At 42.0% G+C, this 27,451-nt stretch overlaps 1 protein-coding gene across 5 annotated transcripts in view; it reads left to right on the forward strand.

Moving 5' to 3' along the window:
- Window positions 1-27,451, forward strand: part of SSH2 (slingshot protein phosphatase 2) — a 229,450-nt gene that overhangs the window by 191,255 nt on the left and 10,744 nt on the right. For all 5 annotated transcript variants that reach the window (XM_065908717.1, XM_065908718.1, XM_065908721.1 and 2 more), the window contains 6 exons: window positions 874-1,068; window positions 4,819-4,912; window positions 5,047-5,175; window positions 11,145-11,191; window positions 15,020-15,166; window positions 18,839-19,039. In XM_065908717.1, the coding sequence (XP_065764789.1) occupies window positions 874-1,068; window positions 4,819-4,912; window positions 5,047-5,175; window positions 11,145-11,191; window positions 15,020-15,166; window positions 18,839-19,039 (813 nt within the window). The remainder of the gene's footprint in view (window positions 1-873; window positions 1,069-4,818; window positions 4,913-5,046; window positions 5,176-11,144; window positions 11,192-15,019; window positions 15,167-18,838; window positions 19,040-27,451) is intronic.

The following is a 27,451-nucleotide window of genomic DNA, read 5'->3' on the forward strand; positions in this document are numbered from 1 at the left end:
TCTTAGAAAGTAGCTCAAGGGTATGCATAAATGGCTTAAAGTGACTAAGGGGGACTAAGGCAGCAAGAATGACAAATGTCATTAGAGCAGTGCATCCTAGACATAGAAGGACTTGTCCTCAAGGCTTAGGGACATCTGTCTATGTGATCTTTGTGGAACCTCTAAGAATCATAGGGGATATATGCTCTACGTGACCCTGTGCCAAGAGAAACAAATCTTTGTGTAGTAAATGAAGTAGCTCTTTCGTTCTCTGGTGATACGGCCATAGCGTGGTTCCAGCTGTAGCTATATATAACCATAACTGGATCTAACTGGGTCTCCCTGGTGGCTCAGTGGTAAAGAACCCACCTGCCAAGGCAGGAGACACAGGAGATGTGGGTTCAGTCCCTAGGTTGGAAAGATCCCCTGGCGAAGGAAATGGCAACCCACTCCAGTATTCTTGCTTGGAAAATCCCATGAACAGAGTAGCCTGGTGGGCTTCAGTCCATGGGGGTCACAAAAGAGTTGGACATGACTTACCAACTAAACAATAGCAACAAATGTCTAACTAAATATACTGTGAGCTCATGGTGAGCTCCGCAGGTACTTGGACCTATTTTCCACTGGTAGGTTGTCAGTTCTCGTAATCCTCCCCACCCCCCCCACCTTTATAATGCGTCATATTTTTCAGCAAGAAATGTCTAGTTGATTGCTATGAATAGATATATGGTATTATTATAATCAGGATCAGAGAATCTTGATTTCCAAGCAGTAGATTCCCCAGAGGCCCAGTTCTGTAAGATTTTAAATTGGAAGAGTTTGGAGTATACATGGATTACTGGCCTTTAGGTACCCCACAGGTCTCCAGCCTCACTTCCCAGCCTGTCTTTCCAGGTCTGCGCTGCAGAGCTTACACAAGGCTTGTGAGGTGGCCAGGATGCACAACTACTACCCCGGCAGCCTGTTTCTCACCTGGGTGAGTTACTATGAGAGCCATATCAACTCGGACCAGTCCTCAGTCAACGAATGGAACGCCATGCAGGATGTGCAGTCCCACCGACCTGACTCGCCTGCTCTCTTCACAGACATGTAAGTCGCCTTGCTGGGGATCCCAGACGTCCCCTCTGTCAGGTTCTCAGGGGTCTGGAAGCAGCATGTTCCTCCCTAGTCTCTCCTCTCAGGGAATTAACCTTACAGTGATGCTAGTCATTGTTGACACTACACACCTGCCCTTTTCTTTCTGTTCTTTCTGTTGTATGCGAAGACCTGACGAGTCTCACACCTGGGCACAGCGGAGTCTCCACAGTTAAGGACTGCAGTACCATAAAGTCCCATTAATTCCAATTCCACTAATCGGAAATTGACTTTAAAGGAGTTTGGCTGAGCTCTTGTCTTTGCGTTATCTGTAAAAGAAGCATTTGCTAAGCAAGTTAATGACATTGAAAAGCTTTCGCGCGGATGTTTCTAAACACTTCAGAAAACAAGATGTTTCCAGTCAATGTTAAAGAATACTGACATTATTATGCCGAATTTTTAACTAGTTTCTGTTAAGATTTTTTAAAATACATTTTATAATTCATGTCTTACTCAGCCTGCATTTGACTTATCAGGTCTGTAGATATTTTATTAAATCTCCCTGCTGTGCTGTGAATTGGATAAAGACCTAAGTTGAAGCTGATGTTTATTTCCTTTAATTAGGTCTATGTGTTGAAACTTATGTGACTATTTTGGAAATTTTTTCATACCTAGTTCCTGCTTTCAAAATTAATCAGGATGTTTATTTTGCTCTGAATTGATCTTTCTTCACCTACAAGGTATTTTCTACATCTGGGAAAGAAGAGTAGCAACTTACTAAAAGGATCTTACACCCCTTTGCAGTCAGATTCCCGAAGTGACACCTAAACAGTTCATGATTTTTTAAAGGCTTAATTTAGATAAGAAATGCTTTTTTACTAGAAAAAAGTGAAGTTTCCAAGAATCGTGTGCAGGGAATAGTCATTTAAAAAGTGGAAACTTTTCTGTGTAGGGTATGATTGGTACGAGGGTCAGTTAGTACTAGTAGCTCTAGTCCCTTCAAGATTCCACAGTGACTAAAAAGACAAACATAGTATGGCCTTCAGAATTGGGGGCAGTGTTTTCTTGTTGTTTTGGTTTTGGTTTTTTATTTTGCTTTGTTGTTGTTTTGAACACGGCACACAGCACTCGGGATCTTAGTTCCCTGGGGTAGAAGCTCAGAGTCTTAACCACCGATTGCCAGCAAAGTCCACAGGAACAGTGTTACTGATTTACTCTTTACGACTGGTTGATGGGTGTCAGAGGAACAGACGTCTCATCTGGTTCGTAAACAGACATTTTGAATCAGAGAGAGAAAACCTTTCTTTTCATTTTTTCTGATTTCATTAGAGAAAATTTGAAAATTACAGCCCCAAAAAAGAAAGAAAATGAAATTGCCCATAATCTCGCTCTATCCCTGAGCAAAAATAAATAAATAAATACGTAAAATATAGTCCCTGGCACATGGTGAAGGCTCATTAAATGTTAATTCTTAGTATGTACAATATAACCACAGTTTTAAGATACATTTAGTAAACAAGTGTCTGTCTATAGTAAAAGAGACTGAGAGCTGTAGGTCAGAGTACCAATAATGATAGAAGGATTTTCAGTGACTTTTATCTTCTTTCTGTATGTAAGTATTTTCCAAATTTTTCTTTAGTGAAATCAAGGGAGAAAGTATGTTTGTGATGTATGCCTTTTCCATTCTCTCTTCTTTCCTAAGTTGACTAGAAGAGCCTTAAAAAGAATGCTGAGGATACAGAGAATGTATGCCAAAATGGACTTAAGTGCTCCACTGTGAATAAAGTTTATATTATGAAATCCAAGGAAGGTTGAAAAGGGAACATAGGTATATGGTGCCTCCAGTGTAGGTCAAATGTTATACTAGGCACTTCATAGTATCTCATTTAATTCTCATAAAAACCTCATGAGACAGAGAGTATTACTGTTCTTATTTTATAGAAAAGGAAACAAGATTCAGTGAAAGAAAGAAATTTGTTCAAGGTCATATAAATAGTAAGTAGCAGGGCTGGAGTTAAAAAACCAGGTGTGGACTTCCCCTGGTGGTCTAGTGGTTAAGAATCTGCCTGCCGGGGCGGCAGGGAGAGGAGTAAAAAAAAAAAAAAAAGAATCTGCCTGCCAATGCAGGGAACACAGATTTAATCCCACATACCATGCAGCAGCTAAGCCCACGCGCCACAACTACGGAGCCTGTGCTCTGCAACAAGAGAAGCCACTGCAATGAGACGCCCTCGCACCACAACTAGAAAGTAGCCCTCGCTCGCCACAACTGGAAAAAGCCCACGCGCAGCAAAAATAACTGAACCCAAAATTTAAGAACACAAAACAAGCAAAAAAAAATTAAAAGGAAAAAAAAACAACCCAGGTGTATTTGCTCCCAAACACCCTGCCCCAATAAGTGTGAAGGATTGGAAGAAAGGCTGCTAAACTAGTGAATCGAACCCATTGCACTCAGGTGCTAAAATTTGTTTGTTTTTTTTAAACCAATGTTTATTTTTAATAGATGACTGAAATGTGTAACTTTCTGCCGTTAGCTCTGTCTAGGAAAAGTGGGGGGGAGCGTGGTTAAGCATTTTATTCCTGGTCAAGACTGGGGTGCTTGAGCTGATTGACAGGGGAATGGCATAGGTGTTAGCTATACTGTGCAGGGTTCATGAGAAACTTATGAGTCCAAGTGGTGGGGAACCCCAAGGTTGTGGGCTCAGAGCATCCATCTTTGGAGATTATACTGAAGCTATTTTTGCAGCCATGATAAAGCCGTAGGCAGCAAAGGCAGGCAGGATGCCTGAAGGCTTAGTCCATTTCCATCTCCAAATAAGGAAGTACAGAACAGATACCTTCTTGAGTAGGTAGGAGGGAAGGCGGAAACAGAAAGAGCACTGTGTGAGCCCCACTCAGATGCTGCATCTTGGGGAATAATGCTTTTAGAGAGAAGCATCCAGTTATGTTGAATCAGTATCTTTCTAGTAATTGGAGAATCTGACTCCTAGTTTGATTTCATAATAAAGTGCCAAGGGAAATTTTTATTTTTAAAAAAGAGTCGGAAGACTAATGGAAGCAGCATGATCCTGCAGGTAGTATTAAGCTGGGCAAAGAGTTCTGGTTCTCTTGCCATTGTAAATGACAGTTGGCATATCATTTAACCTCTCAGCTGTTTATTTCCTTTATCTGTAAATGGGAATAATAGTTTCACAGAAATACTGCAAGAGCTTTTGCGAAAAAAGGAAAATATTTTGGATAGGGTACTGAAGTTAATCCTTGAAATGCATTTTGGAAGAGAATTTGCTTCATTGAAGAAGGCAGAAATCACTCTTCTCTCTTTCCCATTCATAGCAACAATTGATCAGCACTGGGTGGCATTTTTAAGCTACAAAAGACACAGTTCCATAGTAGGTCATACCCAGCTTGGTTTTCTAGCTCAGCAAGCGGTGCTGAGGGTTACTTGATGGAAATGATCCTCCATTAAAGTACTACACTCAGTGTAGCCTATTTGTCTTTACTCCTTCTTGGATCTTTATACATGAATGTATTTATGGGCTTTTAGACATCTACAGTCTCTTCAAGTAATAATTTCTCCCTGTTACATTCTATACATTCTGAAAAGAAACTTTTTAAAATATCAATTTCCTTTTTCCCTGTCTCCAGAGTATAAACTTAAGAGTAACAAAAGGAAAGGCCTGACAATTTGGAAACATAATCAAATGACACATTCATTAACTTGGTCAGTATCCTACCTAAGAAAAATCACCATTTCTCTCTTCTCAGACCAACTGAACGTGAGCGGACAGAGAGGCTAATTAAAACCAGATTAAGGGAGATTATGATGCAGAAGGATTTGGAGAATATCACATCGAAAGAGGTAAGAGACCTTGAGTCCTCATTGTTCAAGGCTGGAGGTAGATTAATAATAGGAGAGGGGCTGGAAATGGTGAGCAATTGAAAGTCCAGAGGGACCATTCAGAGGTTAGTACAATTATGTCATCTCTGTTTCAGATACGAACTGAACTGGAAATGCAAATGGTGTGCAACTTGCGAGAATTCAAGGAATTTATAGATAATGAAATGATAGTGATCCTTGGTCAGATGGATAGCCCTACACAGATATTTGAGCATGTGTTCTTGGTAAGTTTTAGGGCCAATTTAAAGGGGTGTGCCGAAGCTCGTCTTTACCAACCCATGGGGGGCAATCATCAAATTTTATTATACTTAAATAAATTGTAGCTTATGTTAAAAACAAAGGTAATAAATACCCAAACCTCATCACTTCCTAATTATTTGACTACATTTTATTGTTATCTGTGCTCTAAAGGTTATTTACGCCTGTTGTGTGGTGTAAAGGTTATATAATGGTATGCTTCTGCTCATTTCTTCCCAGTTACTCAATGACAACAGTTGACTATGGTGGGGAAATTTACACCAAGGAAGTTGGCAGATGCTACAGATCAAGCCTTTTCTCCCCATGGGTGGTTAAAGATCTCATGCTGTTGGAAGTAATAGTCACAAAGCAGACCAGTCCAGTGTATGCAAATAGAATGATCCTTGGACGTCACTCTTCCACATCTGCCAAATGGGTGTAAGGTCTGATACATCTGAACAGAGCAGAAAACTACCTCTAACAGACTATTGGACTTTCAAAATATTTGAAACCTTGCAGCTATATTTTTAGTCCCTCAGTTACATTTTGATCACCAAATCTTCAGTGACTTAAAATTGTTTTTGATGGTGCTGGACATTCAGTGACTTGTAATTAGCCCAAGGAGAGCTCTCTGACAGATGGATTAGGAAAGATTCTAAAATCCCAAGACCGATTTATCTCCCAAATGTTGATGAGTTCTTGTTTTCATCTGTACATGGTAGTGGGACCAAGGATACACAAGGATAATTAAAGTCAGTGGAGGACACCAAAACCTCACTTTTATTTCCAGTTCTCACATCCTTTGACTAAAAATGCTAACAAGGAACTAAATCGATTGGTTTGAATTTCACCTCCTTTCTCTGATAAGGACATTTGTGAGCTGTGAAATGATTAGAAGCTGGAAAACAGGGAAGAGGAATAAATGCACAGGAACTGACTAAACTGGATCATCTCACCCTGAATATGAGTTTATTTCACCCAGCAGTTAGACTTCATGCCATTGAAGGCTTGTGCCCTGAATTAACTTGTTGACACTTTGGAGTGTGTGTGCTTGTCGAGTGATTCATGGGGTGTATAGCTATGAAATTACTCATGAAAAGCTGTGAGCTGGGAGGGGAACTTCTTTTCCATTACTTTAACTTGACCAATGTGTGTTGCCATTTCTGGATGTAGATCATGCTGCAAAACTGTCATTGACCTTTCCATTTGTGTAGCACCTGGCTTTGCTGACTTTTGTGTGTAATTCTATGAGGGTTTAAGTATTCCCTGTTCTTGTATCCTTGGAAAGAATTTTTTGTGTTGTCCATAGAAAACTTATGAGTCATTCATTCAAATGGACCCTGCCCCCAACTGTCTCCATGTAACATGACTAATTTTTATGACAGGCAAGTGCCTGTAGCCAAAAATAACTCATTAGAAAGTGACCAAAGCTATAAACTTGGAGTTGCTTTTCCACTGAGCTTGAATCTTAATACCTAAAAGGACATGGACATGATAAATGTCAAATTCAGTCACTATCTAACTGTTTGATTTCAGACATACTTCCCTGCATTTCAGATACCACCCTCTCAAGAACTACCTTCTCCTTACCTCTTCCTCAAATGTTACTATTTTAAGACATATAAATACATGTTAGTAGTATTTTAAACAGAAAGAACAATCCAATTCTCCCCAAATTAGTCCCTAATCAGCAAAGCCTTTGAATATTTGTATCAATAGATTCATCCTATTATTTCAGGATTATTGGCATAGTCTTCTGTCTTGGGTTTTTCTCTTACTACAAAAATAATTTGGTTTCATTGCAAAAAATTTAGGCAACTTCTAGAAGACTATAAACAACATTTAATCAACACCAAAAGAGATAAACACCATTAACCATCCTTATATAATACTGCCTTCTAGCTCTTGTTTTACTTTTTTAATATGTATCTATGTGCATATTTTTGAAAAAGGAAAGTGTATTCAGCTTCAGATATTATTCTGTTTTCTAGAAATGGCATGCTCTTTGCCTTGTGAATATTTTTCTTTTGGGGGGGCAACTTTCGAATTGAAGAATTCTGAAATTTAACTCTTAAGCAGCAAAATAAGTGCACGAACAGGCTGTCTACTAAACATCTTATTGTACCTCTTCCTTCATGGCTTCCTCCCTTTGTTTGCATCGCCACATCCTGTGTCCAAACCCGTATCTCTCCTCCAGTGAGTCTGTGCTCCGCTGGCTTTCCCAGCAGTTGACTTGGAAAAAGAGGTCTTATCCAAACTGCAAGTGGTGGTGTTAATTTTCTGCAAAGTCATTTCGTCTTGTTCATAGTTGCCATGCCTGGAGTGCAAGCAGATCGTGTGAAGGGAGGCAGCAGGCATTCTCCCCTGCCTTAGGAAGAATGCTCGGTCTGTAGTGCACTGCACAGAGATGTTTATTCGGAAACATGTCCAGCTGATGTGGAGAAGAAAAGTATAGAGTGTAATTTAAAGAAAAACCTGCTGCGAGAAGACAGGGTTGATTGGTTGGAAGCCAAGGTATTTCCAGAAAAAGTTTTTCCCCACCCCTAAGAGTGTACTACTCCTCTGAGTTGGAAGCCTTTGCTCGACCAAATCTCAGTATCAACAGCTCTCCTGGAGGCTGTCCGATTTGGCTGAGAAAATGCTAGATGTGAACAGAGATCCTTTGCAGAAAGGCCAACAACTTTCTTAGTTAAACAAGGGAAACACGGAACTATTGGACAGGCAACCAGTAGTTTTCTTCGTGAATAAAAAAGTAGTCAGAAGTTTACCACTGATGGTTATCTTTTTCAAGATTTGACATTACAAATCCTTTTAAAATGAGAGTTTCCATTTCAAAGAAACATTAAGGTAAGTCTCTTGTTCAGGACTTTCGCCCTCAACTGGAGATGTGTATCATCAACTTTTTAGAAGAAATTGTAGAGCTTGTACCACAGTAAAGGGGCTCACAGTGTTGACGCTGTAGCTATGGTGTGATAAAGATTTGGCATACCAGTCCTTGAAGATTCTATGTCGAGCTGTATGGTCTTAGCAGAACCCCCAATACAGTCCTCCTCATTTGCCATAAATGTGCTGTCCTCTTACATTTTGCTTGGAACACTTGGTCCCCAACAAGGCTATTTCCTAAGGATAACATTTGAAAAAAAAAAAAAGTCAGTCACTTAAGTCTTTGGGCCAGAGTACAATGTGGATGAACCAAAATGAAAGATGGAAGTGAACTTAGTTTAAGATGTATTGCAGTTTTAAGATTTCATTTTATACTTCTGTACAATTAAAATATGCTTAGCATAGTTACATAGAACTTAGTGAAAACCCACATGGAAGTATGTTGTTGTAAGCCTGAGAAACATGGAGGAAAAAAAAAATGATTGAGTTTGTGGAGGACCCCATGAGGCTAATATGCATGGCATTGGTATTAAAGACAGAAAAGTAATGACACCATGTTGATTCCAGTTCTTCCGAGCTGAAGCAGCCCAAAGCAGAGCCCAAGTCACTCGCTGTGAGCCTCACTGAGTCAGTAGCTGATGAATTTAATTTCTTTTGTTTCTGGGTATGTGTCATTTCAGATTGTCAGATTGAAGTTTCTCTGGACTGATAGATGTAAACCGTGGACTCTTCCTATCACGTCAGGGTTATTTCCATCTAGCTGGACAGAATTCTGTAGGGGATTTAGATTTCTAAATTAAGAAGTGAGGTGGTCACATTTCCCTGGCTCCAGTTTAGACACCCAACCCTTATTGCTTGGCTTCTGTCTCCTTGAAAGTCCTGTTTTGTTCTTCTTGCCTGTTTCTTTGGTGTGGGAGTGTTTTCCAGGGTTGAGCACAGAGTCTTAAGGACCTCTTATACATGTTTATTTTAAAAGCAAGTCAAGTGAGCACTGGTCTCTACAAGAGATCAGTTGTCCATCACTTACTGACCTTTTCCTACAGCATCCTTGAGGCCTCCTAGTTCAGTGGCCAGGTTGCAGATCACTTGTAATGCGAAGGTAGTGCTAGAGTGACACAGTTTTCAGAGTGCTTCATTTACTTATCTCATTTGACCATTTATTCAACAGGCATTTGATGATCCTCTTTATTGTGCTAAGCATGAAGCTAGATATTTGTGCAATCTGATCTAAGTAAGGAGGGAGTGATGACCATATCAAGAAAAATACTTTAGAAAGCCAGTGGAGTGAGATTACCAAAGTGACCTGGTTTAGAAGATTAGAAGAGGTCATTAGCAAGAGTGATGAGGGCAAGAAGCCGTGGTGTTCTGGGTTGACATACATGGGAAATGAGGAATTATAGAAAGTGAGTATTCTCTTTCTGGGGAATCTTGGCCATGAAGGGAAGAAAAGAAGGACAATGTCTAGAGGATTTAGGATGGAGAGAGGGTTTTCCATTTTAAAATGAGAGAAATGTGATGGGAGGAAAGCAAGGTGGGGTGCTGGCATATAAACTGTGTGTTAGTCACTCAGTCGAGTCTGACTCTTTGAGACCCTGTGGACTGTAGCCCACCAGGCTTCTATCTCCAGGCAAGAATACTAGAGTGGATTGCCATTCCTTTCTCCAGGGGAACTTCCCAGGGATCGAACCCTGGTCTCCTGCATCGTAGGCAGATTCTTCACCATTTGAGCCACAGGGAAGTCTGTGTAAACGGTAGAAGCATTACAGTTCTAGAGGCTGTAGTCTGAGATCAGTGTGGCAGCGTAGTCAGGATTGCTCTTTGTGTTCTCACATGGAAAAAGCAGTGGGAGAAACTTTGTAGTTTGAGGGGAAGGTATCCATCTGTTAGATTCCTAGGGCTAGAGTGGGGGGAGTGTTTTATTTTACAGATAACGAAAGTGAAGACAGGTTAAGCAGTTTGCCCAAGGCCCCCCTGTCAGAGAGGGAGTCAGGACTTGAACTTGAGTCTTCTAATGCAAAATTCCACTTAATGCTTTATTCTGAAATAGATGAATTCTTATTTTTAAAAACTTTGCCTTTTCAAAAGACATGAACAGGTAGCTCAAAGGTAGAAAATGGACCTAAAACATTGAATAGTTGCTCACTTTTACACTTAAGAGAAATGCAAGTGAAAATCACACTGAGATAAAGTTTCACACCTATCAGTTTGGAGAATATTCAAAATCTTAACCACACATTTTGCTGGCAAGGCTATGGGGAAAGTGACACTGTGATGCAGAGTGAGTTTGAGGATACATTGTAAAGTAAAGAAAGCAAAGAACAAAAAAAGTACATGTAGTAGAGTACTTGTGTGTAAGTCAGAAGCAATAATATATATTTGCTTATATTTTTTCAAAATACAACATAGGTAGAATAAGCCACAAACTAATAAAAATGGTTTCCCATGGGGATTGAAGAGACAGGAGTGGGAGTGAGACTTCCAAGTTTACTTTTTAATAAACTTTTGACTCTCAACCTTTTAAAAGTCTTCTATATTAAACAAAAAAAAAAAAAAAAAGGTGGAAAACATGGAAGAAAAAACACACCCTAAAATTGAATATAAGCAGGAGCAAATGAACCTACATGTATATCAAATTGATAACCTCACAGGAAAAAATTAATTCAAATAACTTAAGCATAAAACATACTCTGATTATACTCCTTAGTGTGATATAAGAAAAAAAAGAAATGCAAAGAAAATTTGAACTTAATATTTTCATTATTGGTTTTGGTATTGGTGTGACAGTGTTAAAGCTGCCTTGTAAGTAGAGCAAATGTGATCGTGAGCAGAAATTATTTGAATTCTATATGGGTTGGTTTTCGTATCTCTGAAAAATGAAGGTAACTTTCTTACTCTCATCGTTTGTGAGAACTAAATATGATAGCATTTAAAGTCCCTGGCATACATAGAGAGGAAACGTGGTAGCTGTTATTGGCCTTCTTTTTAGAAACTGTGCTTCTCCCCTCATAGAACTACTTGTATTTGGTCCATTTGCTAATTCTCTCTTCCTAACCTTGTCTTTTTGGTTCCGCAGGGCTCGGAATGGAATGCCTCCAACTTAGAGGATTTACAGAACCGAGGGTAAGGACACAGAGCAATTGCTGACACCCCCAGGTGGCAAATATCACTGTTTTATCTTTGCATTTTCCTGACCAAGAGGTGTCAGTGCGGAAGTTTAAGCTTGAGAGCTGCTTCCAGTTGGTTCTTACTGGGCGAAATCTAATAAAAATTAAAACAGCTATCCTCCCTCTGTTTCATCCCCTCCTCCCAAGAAAGAGCAGCTGTTGCAGTGGAATGTCTCTCAAAGACCAATGTGTAAGCCTTTCATGCTGTGTAAAAATCAAACCCAGTTATTGGGTTTTTTTATTCAGAGTAGTATAAGGTTTGCAGCAAAGTTGAAGGGAAGGTACAGAGATATCCCGAATATTCCTGCCCTCACACATGTGTAGCCTCCCCCCATTTTCAACATCCCCACCAGAGAGGTACATTTTTTAAATCCCATGAACCTATATTGACCCCTCCTAGTCACCTAAAGCCCATAGATTATGTAAAAGTTCACTCTTGGTGTTGTAGCTTCTGTGACTTTGGACAAATGTATAATGACCATGTGTCCATCACAATGACATCATACAGAGTATTTTCACTGCGTGAAAAATCCTCTGTGCTCTGTCCACTTATTCCCCACCCCCACCCCAGGCAACCATTGATCTCTTTACTGTCTCTCTGAATTGTGGTTCTGTTTTTATGTAAGAGTACACAGAACTGCGTGTGTTGGGTTTAAAGCTCTCTAATCAACATTTATTGGGCAATTTCTGTAGGCCAAGCACAGCTAGATGCTCGGAATCCAAAGAAAAATAAGTCTCAGTCCCTATCCTTTTATAGTAAGGTGCATGAAGACTAGGTAGGTTATAAATATAAAATGAACAATGTAAAATTGAACAAGAAGACTGACTTGTGTTAAGAAATGTGTTCCTAAGCGGTATGGTTATCTTTGCTTGTAGCAGCTGAGACCACAGTGAACCTTCAACAAGCAAAAGCCACCATTCTTCCTTTTCACTTCTTAGCTAATGCCTAATTCTTCCATCAGACTCAGCTTTAGGTCAGATCATTACATTAAGAGAAGAGAAAATCATGTCTGGACATTGGCCATGCTAACTCTTAATTTGGACAGAGATAAGACCTACTGAAACTCAGAGATAGTAATGACTCCCTGGCTGATTGCTGGCTGCCTGTTTTCTCAGCTACAAGTCAGCCTTCTGGCTATCTTGAATGTGATTAAATGCATACTTGTATTTCTCCCTCAGAAGAAAGAAAGACAAGTGATTATACAAAGAGTTTTGGGGGAGGGGGGAAATCTGGTTACTTAATTTTAAGGTATGAAAATAAAGAGAACTTGGAAAATTTAAGTTGATGAGGATTGAATCAGTAGTTCTTGAAAGCAGAGACTGTATCTTAGTTTTGTGTGAAACATACCAAACTTAGAGCTTTATACCAAAAGGGTGCCCAGTAAATGTGAAGGAATGGTAGAAAAACTGACAGACCGTGATCTGCAGGAAACTAGCACTTGGTACAGTGTTCAGTAAGAAATCTGACTTGATAGAGCACTGCCTGCCAAATGTGTTAGAGTCATTCATGTATGTGTATACTTTGACTGATATCCCTAGCTAGAGATGAGACCTGTTTATCTCATTTACCACTTACAAGGATAAATTATAAAACACAGAAAAAAGACAAGTATGGTTAGATGCTTAGACATCTACTTAGATCTTGTTTCTTAAATTCACTGGTGCTTCATTGTAAATGGATGAAGAATTACAGTTCAGAGATCTGTAATATAAAACATGTATATTGCCCCTGTGGATGATTTAAGGGATTTTCAAGTGTAATTTTGACAATAAAGCCATTTTCTCCCAATCCACTGACTTTAGAACTCCAAGTAAACTGCTGCTCCTTTACAGAAATGGCAAAGAAGATTCAAGGAGTGCCGTTCCCAATGGGTAGTGGCTGCCTAGATTTCCATAATGAAAAGATTGGGAAACCTGTCCTGCTATAATCCCTTACTGAAGTGTGGGACTGGGGATGGGAGAGTTGTTCATTTTTATTTTAAATGAAATAAGAAGTGTGCTTTCCTTTTTTTCTGACAGTTTTGAGATATAATTCATATACTTTATAGTTCACCCTTTTAAAATGTGTGCTTCAGTGGGTTTTAGTATATTCACAGAACTGTGTAACAGTCAGTTAAAAAATTTTTTCCAACCCAAAAGGAAAGCCACTTTAGCAGTTACCCCCAACTCCCATCCTTCTCCCCAACTCCTAGAAACTACTAACCTACTTTCTATCACTATAGATTGACCTATTCTAGACGTTTCACTTATATGAAATTACACAATATGTGGCCTTTTAAGAATGGTTTTATTTCATTTAACATTGTATTTTCAAGGTTTACAGTGTTGTAGCATATATTACTACTTTATTCCTTTTTTATTGCCAAATAATATTCCATTTATGGAGATGCACACACACATGCACACACACCACATTTTATTTGTCCATTCATCATTTGATGGACATTTGGGTTGTTTCCACTTTTTGGCTTTGGGTGGACATGTTTTCACTTCTCTTCAGTTTATAGCTAGGAGAGGAATTACTGGATCAGATGGTAACCTTTTGGAGAACTTCTGGAGTATTTTCCACAGGTGCATGTTGCTTGCCTTTTATTATTTTTTAATTAATTGGGGAGGGCGGGCTTCACCACGTGGCTTGCAGGATCTTAGTTCGCCCAGCAGGGAATAGAACCCGTGCCCTCTACAGTGGAAGTATGGAGTCTTAACCACTGGACCACCAGGGAAGCCCAGCTTGCTTTTTAAATTAAAAAGGAAAAAAAAAATCCTTTCTAGTGATGGACTTTGATGCTCAGTTGAAACAGATTGAAATCATGTCTCAGAAAAATTTTGGTTGCTTGACCTTCACCACAGGTTTGCTTCTCCATGGCTCTCCCTTTCTGTAGTCCTTCCTCTGACTTCAGAGACTGGGTTTCTAGAAGTCCATGTGTGGTTCTGAGAAGGAAATCGCTTCTACAGAGAGAAACGAATGACTGTGTTGTATTGTTGAAGTAGGCAACAGTGCTGTCTTAAGGCCACACAGCACTGCAAAAAAGATAATCCTTTGGCAAATTAAACCCAGGCATTTATTAAGATTGCACAGTGGGAGAGACAGCAGAGGAAATTTTTGATACAGAAACCATTTTCTGCAAGCCTGGAAGAACTCTCAGACACATCTGCTGTCATAGCAGCCAGGAATGCAGCCTTGAGAGCTGAGAGAGTTTGAAGTCCAACTTTCCTCTGACCCTCCCAGCCCTGGCCTCATTTGCCTTTCATGTAGTTTAAAGGGAGTAATAGAGCAAAAAGCTGACAATCTGGCATTTAGGAAGATAGGAAATGTTTCCTTCTATTTTTTTTTTTTCTTAAGATACATGTTAATAATCTGATTTAATACACATGACTTCCACAGAATAAATTTTGTTGCTGGTATAATTTTTGTGACTGAAGAGAATTTGTCAGATGACCGGCTTCAAGTTGATTCTTTGGAGTAAATTGCAAGGCATATTTTCAAAAGACTCTGAAAGATGAGATTGTAGAACTACACACAAGTTGAAAATGGAATTTAGATGTTGAACTTGGTAAACAGCTTCTCTCTCAGTTAAATCCCTGAGACCCAGGTATGCCCAGGACCCTGTTACAGATTCTGTATTAAGTATAGCCTCTTAGGGTTGTTTTGTTTTTGTTTTTCAGCTTTTTGGTACTTAATTTCAGCCTCAGGAGTAAACCAGTTTTAAATAAGAAAAACAGTGCTGGGAATTGGATTTCACCTGAGTAGTAGAGCTCATATTCTCTCTTGGTTTCCTCACAGGGTTCGCTATATCTTGAATGTCACTCGAGAGATAGACAACTTCTTCCCAGGAGTCTTTGAGTATCACAACATTCGGGTGTATGATGAAGAGGCAACGGACCTCCTGGCTTACTGGAATGACACTTACAAATTCATCTCTAAAGCAAAGTGAGTCATGGTCCCACGTGCACATTCGGACTCATCTTCCTTTTGCACCACACATGGCTGGGGCCTGAAAGCTGTAGATAACTTACTGATGATACTCAGGGAAAGGAAGTAAAGAAAAAAAGGAGACTGGGATTTCTTAGGAAAAAAGATAACTAGTGACTTAATACTTTTGCTTTAAGTAGATGAAGCCCCTGGAAGATGATTTCATGTTGGCTATTTCCATTGAGCACAAAATGAGAGAAAATAAACTCAAGCTGCAGCAAAAGAAATAGAAATGAGAGAAGAAAGAAATAGAAATGAGAGAAGGAAGAAATTCTGAAGTTGCCAGTGAGGACATTTGAAAGTTATAGAATAGAAATTACTCCAGACAGATGGAAAGTAGATCCTCCTCTCTGAACTCAAGCAGAAAGACACAGCGAGCTTTGGAAATCTTTTCCCCTTCTTTTTACTCTTGTTGTTGTTCAGTTGCTAAGTCATGTCCAACTCTTTGCAACCCCATGAACTTCAATACTCCAGGTCCTCTTTCCTCCACTGTCTCTCAGAGTTTACTCAAATTTATGTCCATTGAGTCGGTGATGCTATCTAACCATCTCATCCTCTGCTGCCCCCTTCTCCTGCCTTCTATCTTTCCCAGCATCAAGGCCTTTTCCAATGAGTATTAAGTCCTTTACATTTGCGGTACTCTATAAATAGTGAAAAATTTCCCTGGCCCTTCTGTGATTGTCTTCCTTTTACTGAAACGATTCCATAGTATTAACTTAGGGTTTAGTGTTAATTAGTATTAATATGTCAACACTTTTTTCTTAGTCCCTGGGGATTTCCGTGCCAGTCCTATGTATTCCTTCAAAAGGAGAAACCCTCAGGTAATGTGTCGCCTACGCTCCCCCTGCAGGTGTGGCGACACTCAGGTTCTCCCTGGCAGATGAGAAGCACTTCTGTTTTTAAAGTCCTCCTTCAGGAATGATACCACACCTCACTTAAGGACCTTCATGGTCAGAAAATGCTTCCTCATAGTTACCCTGAATTCTCATTCCCATACTCCAGCTTTGAGCCCATTCTCTCAGTCTCCTAGAGGTACCTGAAAAACTTCTGTACTGTTGAAGCTTCTTATTAAATTATTCCCGATGATAATACCACTCATAGCTTACTTCCTCTGTGCCATGTACTTTACACATATTCTCTCCTCTGTTTGCCAAAACCCAGAGAGGTGTATACTGTCTTCCTTCTGTACAGAGGAGGACAGAATACAGAGATGAGGTTCAAAGAGAGATTAAGTAACAACTGGTGGAGACAAGACTTGAACTTAAGATCGTGTCTCCTTTCAGTCCATCAGCTATAGGAGCAGTCTAGTTCCTTAAGGAAAGGGGACTGGAAAAGATGAGGCAGTAGTCAGGACTATAGCCAAAGAGGCTAGAGATCGAGACGAGGCCCCAGTCCCAGTGAAGAGAAAGGCTGATTCCAGCAGGGCTGAGGTTGAAAGGAAATACATGAGGCACCCATGTTGCATTTACTGAGAGGCACGCACTCTCATGTCCTGTAAGTGTAGGTCAGCATCTGAGAGCGAGCGCCTCCGTAAGTGGCACCCTGGACATCTCATTTGGACATCTCTACCCTATTCAGGGCCCCAAATTCCAGACTCTGCCTACACTTGGGTGAGTTTAAGAGTCCTAAGGTGATGCTGGGCTTAATCTGGACAGTCTAGCACTTGAAGTAAGGGGGTGGGGCGAGCACTGAACCTGAAAGATGAAATTGGGGTAGGTGAAAACCAACTCCACATCCTTCATTATCTGAGTTAGAAGCCATTCACTGAAAAAGCCCAGCTCAAAATGTAGAAATGTTTTCATAGGAATGGATTTCATAATTGTATTTTTCTTAAGATTGGCCAAGTTTGAGTACCTTCCTTGCCTGCAGGCAAAGACCTGAAATTCAACGTATTAAAGTTGTCAGAGCTTGATGGGAAAATACAGAACACATGTCTGAACTTCCATCTGAGTCACTGTGACGTGGCTTCCCAACTGTAGTCTAAATGAAGCCTCTGTGGTGCCATGAGCAAAACAAATATTTCCTAGTCATTTGGGATCATCCAAGTACACAGAGACACACACTCGCACCAGCCATTAGGGCGCTAAAATTTTACCTTTCTTATGAGGCTGTTTAAATTGTTCCAGACCATGCTCTGCATTCTCATAGCTTATCTGGCTGGCTGTCTCATCTTGGCACTTAACCTCATTCCCCCTTTCACTGGTGCTTAACTCTTTCATGAGTCTCTGTCTCTAGCAGAAGGATTATAAGCTTCTGGAAGAAAGCATGTCTACTGTAATACAGTGAGTGAGTGAATGAATAGATTTCCCCTGTTGGGCTGACATGTGCATTTTTAAATTTATTGGGATAACCCTTGGGAAGGATCCCAGCCCATGTATACTAGTGATAGGAGTAACTGTCCTTCTTTGCAGATTTTAAAATGTTGATCCTGCTTACAGCTGACAGATAAAATCAGCAGATCCATAAGTTTGTTCATACATTTAGCAAACATTTGAAGGCTTACTTCAGGCCAGACACTGTGTTAATAGTAGAGTTAGCATAACCGAGTAACATTCAGATCCGGGGTAATTAGCTCTGGCATAAGACTGAGGAGTTTGTTTGTTTGTGTCACTCTATGGTAACTTTGTTTTCTCTTCTACCCCATTAAAAAAGAAGAAACAAACAAACAGCTTGTTATTCATGCCACCCTTCTGGCTGAGAAAGCCATGTGGTGCATCACATGGTCCTGTCCAGTTCCCCGGGTTATACAGCCAGTCCCTGGATACAGCAGGGGTGGTGGTGTTGTGAAAAGTAATATCCAGGGCTGCGTCTGAGTAAAGAGGAGAGTCAGTTTCATTGGGTCTGTGCTTTCCTCCTGGGACAGAACTCTTGCTGGAACTGGAAGCAACTCCCAGCATTTGGATAAATTATTTGAATCACCACCACACCTGTAACTCAATCGCCTGCCAGCCGTGAAATGTGCCCTTGGGGCCGAGGGGACTGGCCTGCAGCCACACACAAAATGGGGTCCAGTCTCTAAATTGAAAATTCTCCTTCTGTGCTCTGTGACCAACTGTCATTGCAATTACCGTCTGAATTTTAATTGCCCACTTCTCCCAGTGAATCCTACCCTCTAGGGAAAACCTGTTACTTATTTTTGCATCCCAGACCTTGCACAATGTCTCACACATGGTAAATGCTCGGTAAATGTTTACTGAACTAAAGAGGCTTAATATTGACACTGAATACTGTTTGAATGCACCAGGATTGCCCCACACACATGATTAGAGGTGCACACGAGTGCACTCAGGTGGGATGAATTACATAGCAAGAAAGTGGAAGGGCTGAACAGGAGACATGGACACATTAAGAACCTAGCTTTTCAGGTGTACTCACTATAAGGATTTTCCTGGTGGTCCAGCAGTTAAGACTTTACCTTAACCTGCAGCAGGGTGCAGGTTCAATCCCTGGTCGGGGAACTAAGATCCCACATGCCTCACAGCCAAAAAACCAAAACATAAAACAGAACCAATATTTTAACAAGTTCAATAAAGACTTTAAAAAATGATCCACATCAAAAATCTCAACCAAAAAAAAGATAAAATGTACTCACTATTGTGTTTTCCTCCTTACCTGAATCCCCCAAACAAGGAAACACGGATCTAAATGCCTTGTGCACTGCAAAATGGGGGTGAGTCGCTCAGCCTCCACTGTGATCGCCTACGCGATGAAGGAATATGGCTGGAACTTGGACCGAGCCTATGACTATGTGAAGGAAAGACGGACAGTGACCAAACCCAACCCTAGCTTCATGAGACAGCTGGAAGAGTACCAGGGGATCTTGCTGGCAAGGTGAGTTCCTTAATTGACTTGCTCAGATTTTTCCCTCCTTTATGCTCCCCAGGGCACAGTGAAATGTCCTTCTGTGCACCTAGTCCTCAGCCTAATTTAAGTGTGTGATACATTTTGAAAAGTGAAATCTCTGTCCATCTAGTTTTTAAAAAATAAGTACCAGAACTTGATTGAGCTCAGCATGGAGGACTCGGCATTTAATCTAAAGACATTTAAAGGGTGGAAATAAGATCCCCTTATTTCAGTTCTCAATTAAGTGCAGGTTTTAATAAATACTTCTCAACATCTTCTAAGGCCGGATACAGCTGCCGTATCAAAATGGATACTGATTGCTCCCAACGTAGGGCTAGGTGTAGCTGAAATTCTTGGAAAGATTTTGGCCCACTGTTTTAAAACAAGTACCTCCTGCTGCTTTGGGCTTTTTTTTCCCCCGTGCTTGCTTTCAGTGCGCCTTCTCCGGTCATTTCAGTCATGGAACAAATCAGCAAAATTGGGATGTGAGTAATCCATGTGAGGTATGAAGTTACTTCCCAGAAATAACTCTTGTTTTCTTTTTTAAGATCTTTCAGTCCAATGTTATATATGTTTTGCAGAAATAGAGAAAATTACAAAGGGAGAAGTCATTTATAAACCCAGTACCCACAGACAGCAGTTGACATTATCTTATTTGTGTCTCTAGGTCTTTTCCCACATATATTGATGGATGTATTTTTCTTTTTTTTTTCTTTACAAAACCTGTTTTTCAGCCTTACCTCTTCACTCCGTATTGGGCCTTTTTTTTTTTTTATCTGTAGCAGCATTTATGGAGCACTTACACTTCACTTAACTGTCACTGTTCCTCCCACCCACAGCTTTATTAAGATGTCCATTGTATTGATTTCATAAATTTATATATTGCAAATTGATTCAACCATGTCAGCTAACACCTCCATCCCCTTACATAATTACCTTTTCTTTTTTGTGGTAGGACTATTTAAGATCCCTGTTAGCAACATTCTGTGTTGTTGTTACTCAGTTGCCAGGTCGTGTCTGACTCTTAGGGATGCCATGGACTGCAGCACACCAGCCTCCTCTCTCTTCCACTGTCTCCCAGAATTTGCTCATATTCATGTCCATTGAGTCGGTGATGCCATCCACCATCTCATCTTTTGCCTTCAATCTTTCCCAGCATCAGGGTCTTTTCCAATGAATCTGCTGTTTGCATCAGATGGCCAAAGTACTGGAGCTTCAGCAACAGTCTTTTCAGTGAATATTCAGGGTTGATTTCCTTTGGGATTGACTGGTTTAATCTCCTTGCATACAAAGGACTCTCAAGAGTCTTCTCCAGCACCACAATTCGAAAACATCAGTTCAAGTATATAATACAGTATTATTAGCTATAATCACTATGCTGTACATTAGATCCTCAGAACTTGAGAATCTCACCACTGGACATTTGTGTTCTTTGTCCGTCTTCTCCCCGCCACCCCCTCCCCCTACTCATCCTCTGGTAACAACCACTCTCCACCACTCTCTTTCTCCGAGTTTGACTTTCCTAGATTCCATGTGTAAGAGGTACTGTACAGTATTTGTATTTCTCTGTCTACCCAGAACTAGGTCTTGAATATCTTCCTGTATCAATAAGAACTGGCTGTTTCCACAGTAATTCAGCAATTGATGAGTTATTAATTTTGCTACATTATTTATTACCCCTTTAGTGGGGGTGGTGAAAACCACCTTCAGCAGATTTCAGGAAAAGGATTGAGATAGTAAACTGAATGCAAGGGTCCATTTCCTGAGATGCCACGTGCTGGAGTTCTGTGGAGTGCTGTGTTTTGCTGTGTTTTCCCCCATCGGCATGTTCTGGGTGGTTTGTTCAGGTGAAGCACAGCTGCCTAGAAACAGGCGGAGCTGATGCCAGAGTTCGACTCCAGTGAGTCTCATGACTTGGTCTTGACTCTTGAATCTGGGCTGTGTTTCCCCTGATGTTAAAATGTTAAGTAGCCTCCCAGCCTATCCCGGCCAAAGGACCACCCTCCCACCCCCATGGTATTGTGAGCATGTGGCCACAGCACTATGGTTTCCACTAAAAACCCCGCCCACTTACTCAGTTCTTGGCATGATTTCATCCAAGCCGTTCTCTTAGGAGGCTGGGAGGATACTGAAGTCCTCCACTTAAAAAGAATTTATAGGTCTTCGGGGCCAGATTTTGATGACATTTTTAGGTCAGATCAGAAGATAGGGGACAGAGCAGTTCTTTTTGGCACAAGAAAGAGGTATCTGAGGGTTGAATGGCGCATAAATATTGTATATTCCCAGACGCACACATGACAGATATTAGGCAGTGTCCTCACGTGACCCATCGAGAGAAAGAACACTCTGTGTCCTGCCAATTTCAGTATTTATTCTGGAATCCCAGGCTACTGCAAGCTGTTAGATTGGGTTTTTCTAGCATATGTAGTTTTTCTTATATGTTAAAGGAATTGCAGAAAAATCTTGGGTGAGGATAGGAAGGGCAGGATTAACCCACACATCCACCCTGCCTCTTCCCTTTCCCTCTTGGTTGCATCCTGCCTTTCTGGTCTTGATTCACAAAGGGAAGGGCAAGCCCTGGGGAGTGAGGAAACCACAGAATTTTGCGTCAATAGATCTGGTTTCCGTTCCTGGTTCACCCCCTTGTTGCAGCTTTGAGAAGTTAATTCCCAGTTCTCATCCTCACCTGATCCTATCTATAAAATGAAAACCAAGAGACCTAGCTCACAGCATTATGGTAAATAAAAGGGTGTATAATGTATAATATGTACTGTTAAGGGTTATTCAGATGTGTTTCTCATCACGTGCTTCCTGCAGGGCTACCCAGACAACACACATGCATGTGCCATTTATTTCTTCCAACCACTGCCTCCCACCACCCACAGACACACTCACTCCACTTGAAACTGGAATGGAAGTGTTCTGGAATTGTCTGTATTGTGATGTTTCCTGAATTTTAAAAACTGAAGTCTGGTGCTGGGGTGTCACTTAGGCGACTTTCAGCTGCAAGTTAATAGACGGTCTCCATCCGTTGGGAGTCTCAACAAGCAGCAGCATACTCAGATTCGGATTCTATGAGGAAGACTTTTTAAAGGAACTGTTTACAGAAGCGTTAAGACTGTAGTTGAATCAAGGAACTTGTATCAGCAGAGCTGTTTGGTAATAGCTTCTGGGCCCAGAGTGGGGGGAGCAGTTACTAGAACCTGGAAGAAGACGCCTGGAGAAAAGACCCCTTCAGAGAGGCAGCAGCCTTCAGTCAGGGGCTCCAGCCAGCCATAGTGGCCCTGCGGGAAGAAGCTAGGAGAATAGTGGCCTACCTCCACTCTCCTCCCTCCAGTCTCCTGCTGGGACTCCCCATCAGCCAAAGCCTGTGGAAGTCAGGAGACAAAGGGCCAGTCGAGAGGAGTCAGGTCAGTCTCCAGGGCAGGGAGTGAGGTGGAAAGTGGATCAGTTGAAGAGTGGATCAGCAGGAGCACACACTGTATACCCTGCCGGATGCCCAGCTGTAGGTAGTTTAGAAAGATTTACCGTCTCTTGTAGCAGGAAGCACCAAAGTAGACTGTATAATGGCTTGGGGTAGCATCCAGGACGTCGGTCGGTGCTCTCTTCCTGCTCTCCTTTCCCTGGCTAATAGCTTGGTCCTTGAATTTGCCTTATGACTCCAGATAAGTGCCACATTTCTAGGCATCTCCCTAGAAGTTCCACAGCATCTGGCTGAAAGAATGGGCATTTCAACCAGAGGGGAAGACCTTTTGCAGAAGCTCCCCAACAGTCTGCCACCCACTCCACCCTCCACAGGACCATTGATCAGAACTGGGTCATACTCCTAAAACTAATTACTGACTAGGAAAATAGAATTTCCTGGGCTGGTTAAAACAAACGCACATGGAATTCCCTGGCAGTCCAGTGGTTATTGCTCCCTCGCTCTTACTGCTGTGGCCCAGGCTCAAGCCCTGGTCAGGGAACAGAGATCTCACAAGCCACGTGGCCAAAAGAATAAAATAAATTGACATTCGCCGTCTGGTGTTAGGGAAGTACCACATTCCCTGAACCGGTGGGGCTTGAACACTCAAACCAACTTGGGCCTCTGCCAGTTAGGAAGAAGAGTGGGAGTACCTCCTGGGTATGTAGCTGCTCAGGTCTGCAGGCTATGATGTATTGTCAGGAATACAGCACTTGTAAAGCTACCTGCCAAGCCGACTGCTGAGTGGGTTGGGCCTCAGAGAAGCTTGCTTACCCAGCCCCAGAGAACTGCTTCAGGGTCTGTATGCTTAGAAGAGCAAAGAAGGAGGAGCCCCAGAGGCCTGTGACTGTCTGAAGCTCTGCCAAGCCTTGTGGTTCGGTAACCAAGAGAGGAAAGTCCTTGGGAAAATCCCAAGGACTCACTGTATTTGCAAAGAAATTCCATTTCCTGTCCAGGCACTCAGACATCTTGTGTTTCACATCTTCTCCCAGGAAGCATGCTGCGGTTTTCCCACAGAACTAGCACCCTGATCCTGGCATTGTCAAGCCCCATTGGTTGTCTAGAGTGGCGCAGGGTGCTTAACTTGAGAAGGCAACCCTCTGTTGGAGGGTATTAGCTAGGCACTTCGACCTCTTGGCAGAAAAGAAGTTTAACAAAGTGACAGTAGGCCCCTGTAGTGATTTATGAGGTGGCTACAGTCTCTTAATCAGGATATGAGAATGTAGACCAAACAGTGAGAGCCCCTGTGAAATTCAAGGGACTTTTTGCATCTTTTAGTCTGTCTTTAAGCCTAAGGAAGGCTAATATTTCATATTCTCCTTTAGATCTGAAAGTGAGGATATTTATCACAAAGGCACTGATACTGTTCATATCTAATTATATGTTTTCTGTTGTTACAGCTAGGGGATAGGAGTGATGCAGAAGGAGGGGTGTGTGTGTGTTGAAACCCTCCATTAAGCTACCAGCAACCCTGTTTGTTATCTTGGACTCTGATCGTTGAGGTATCTGGCAGATTTATGTTCCATTCGACAGGTTCAGCTTTCATGTATCTGCAAGCTGGACCATGTGTCTGAGATATTAGGTTCCAGCATCTAAGGCGCGAGGAAGAAAAACTGGATGGTGGCCAGGGAGAGTCTGTGGCGTGTCCTCATAGGTGTTTTGATTCTTTGAATGTCCCTGTCACCAGGACCAGAGAAGATAGAGCTGTCTCTGCTGGTGGGGACATTAGTCTAGTGAGCTGGCACACAGTGGTCAGCCAGCAGGAGGGAAGCGAGAATGAGAGAACAGGGACTCCTGGCCAGCTGACAGCCGATCGCAAGTCAAGTTAAAGGATTTGCTTAATAGCGTTTCAGTGAACCAATCTTAGAGCATTCAGGACCGCACACAGCTCAGACGATGCTCAGCTGATGCTTTCTTTCTCTCTTTCTTCTCCTCTTCTCTGCAGACTGCCTAACACCCTGAGAAGTGACCATACTCCTTTTTTAGCAGTATTTTCCTCTACATAATTTTCTCAGAGTTGGTACTTCACCAAACATGTAACAGTAAGAGGCTTCCCAGGTGGCACAGTGGTGAAGAATCCGCCTGCCAATGCAGGAGGCAGAAGAGATGCGGATTCGATCCCTGGGTTGGGAAGAAACAATTCCCTGGAGTAGGAAATGGCAATCCACTCCAGTATTCTTGCCTGGAGAATCCCATGGACAGGGGAGCCTGGTGGGCTACAGTCCACGGGGTCACAAAAGAGTTGGACACGACTGAGCGAATAACAGTAAGAAAAAGTGGAGGCAAGAGAATGGGATATCACATACATCCTGTCGTTTAGATTTCCTTCTTGCTCATTTACTAAGTAAAACGCCAAATTCCTACCCAGAATGACCCAGTCATTTCACATGTGTCAGTATGTTTATGTGAGTCCAAATTCAGGTCAGAGGCCACTCAGGGAGGAAAAGAACCTGAGACTTGGTTGCATCATACAGGCCACAAACAAGCTCTGAAGTTCTTTTTGACCTTTTTTACTTGCTGCCTGGGGCTTCCCTGGTGGCTCAGATGGTAAGGAATCTGCCGGCAATGCGGGAGACGTGGGTTCGATCCTCGGTCAGGAAGATCCCCTGGAGAAGGGACTGGCTACTACCCACTGCAGTATTCTTGCCTACTTGAGAATTCCATGGACAGAGGAGCCTGGCTGGCTACAGTCCATGGGGTCACAAAGAGTCGGACACAACTGAGCAACCACCACTTATTCACTTTTTACTTACTGCCTACCTGGAGCATCAGCTGAGTATAAATGCTAACAGTTTAAAGTAACAAATATGATCTAATGTCTTATATCTATCCCTACTGATGCAGTATTAGAATAAACTGGCTTGGGAAGAGGCTTCACTGGAGGCAGTGTAGTGTTACTGAGTAAAATTAACCATGCACACGGGCACTGTGACCCACCTTTTCCCCTCCTATATATAAACACCTTTGAGAAACCAAACTGCACCAGGCACAAGAATGTCCATAGCAATATTGTCTGTAATCGCTTGTAGCCCAAAACTGCTGGTCTGCAGGGCAGATAAATAAATTGTGCCTTACTGTCTACACTATAAAATTACAGCTACATCGATGAATCTTAAAAGCATGTTAAGCCCCCCCCAAAAGAGTTGTAGAAGAATACACAGTATGATTTCATTTATGTAAAATTCAAAACGTGCAAACCAAGCTATGTATTGTCAGAACAAAATGTGATGACACAATAAGGAAAAAGGAGGGTGTGATCAGCACAAAATTCAGGTCACTGGTTACTGACCTCTCCGCTGGGAGAAGGATGAGAAAGGGCCACATGGAATAACAGCGCGTCAAAGGCCGTGTCTTGACTGCCAGAGACCCGCCTGCCACTCTCCCTGCAGGTCCTACTGAAAAAATGAAAAAGGCCGCAGAATCAGACTTATTTTTGGATCAGGATTTTTCTCTCTCCTTTACAGGAGGTGTCAGTATAATTCCAGAGCTCTGACCCAGTATTTTCTGATGATTATCTTCTGCAGGAAGGGAAGGAAATCCCTGCTGGGTAAAGCAGCTATGATGTCAGCCACTTCCTCTGAGACTGGCCCTGTGTGTGCCTGTTAACATAACATCCGTCTCTCATTGGTTAGTGACTTAGAAGCAGGTCTTTAGAAACATCCTTTGGAGGGTTCTCAGGACCAGGAAGATAACAGTTGCCTGGTGACATAAGCTGTTGTTTATTATCAGGGTGAGAACAGCTCCTCCCAGAGATAACCTTCCCACTGATCTGTCTGCATCACAGAAGTCATCCCACCATAGCGGCTGAGAGGACTTGGTACCAGTTTGAACATCCTCATGATAGGTGAAAAACAGAAACTGGAGAACACAGTCATTATTTAGGTCAGGAAACAGGGTGTCTCGATTAAAAAGAAGAAACTTTAAAGCACAGGGGCATCCGTTGGTCACAAAGACCCCACCTATCCAACCAGTTCGCTGGCCCCCGCCCACCACCACTCACGCGGTCGGGATGTGTGATATGTTGTCTCCTCCTAGGGGTGGCTGGAGTTCGTGCACCTTGGAAAGGGTGAGAAGCCTACCTCATAGCCAGCTAATTGATTATAGCTGTCTTCATAAACAAATGGACCTGCTCCCTACCCGGTAAAGCACCCTTCTGCTGGGCAGGCCTGATGAGTCAGAGGGAGCCCCACCCAAGCAGCCAACAGGCGGGGGAGCTGAGAGCAGGTGCAGAGCTGAGAACAAACAGGGGTTCACATTAGTGCAGGCGCATGACTCGGCAGAGATTCACAGGCGGCCGAGGCAGGTATGGCCCTGAGCCCTGAGTAAGCTGTCCTGGGCTGTTTCCCATTCCACCCTGAGGTGAAGTAACTCTTCATCCGCCTGTGAGTCCTGGAAACCGCACCCCCAAATGCCACATTTGGCCACCTGTTTCCTGGGCCAGCCACAGGGCCACCTTCCTCTTTTTGATTGGAGCCTTGGGAACTGTGCTTCCTTATTAGAGTGGGCTTTGAAATGAGATCTCATCAGACCTCCTCTCCACAAAATCAACCACAGGATGGATGTGTGTGTAGTCTTTTTGGCTTACCTCCTTTTCCGGGGTCACTTTAGCTTGGTGATTTTTATCCAAAGATCCTTATGAAAGGGGCCTGTACTTTATGCTTATCCTCTTCCTCTCTGTTACCATCCTTCATCTCCAGATTTACTAGCCTCATCTTTGCCACCACGGTGAAATCTCCGGGTCTTAACCATTGCAACACTAGGGACCTCCCTCATCTTTGCTTTCTAATTCAAGAAAGATTGTCAAAAAAAAAAAGAAAGACTGTCACCCTCCTCACACTTCCACATCAGTGATTACTCCTCTGTCAGCTCTTTATCTCATATGAGAACCTATACTGGGCTCCATTAAAGCATTTCTCTTTGTTTTAGTTGGATGCTGT

This window comes from Muntiacus reevesi, chromosome 18, assembly GCF_963930625.1.
Source record: "Muntiacus reevesi chromosome 18, mMunRee1.1, whole genome shotgun sequence".
Taxonomy (NCBI): domain Eukaryota; kingdom Metazoa; phylum Chordata; class Mammalia; order Artiodactyla; family Cervidae; genus Muntiacus; species Muntiacus reevesi.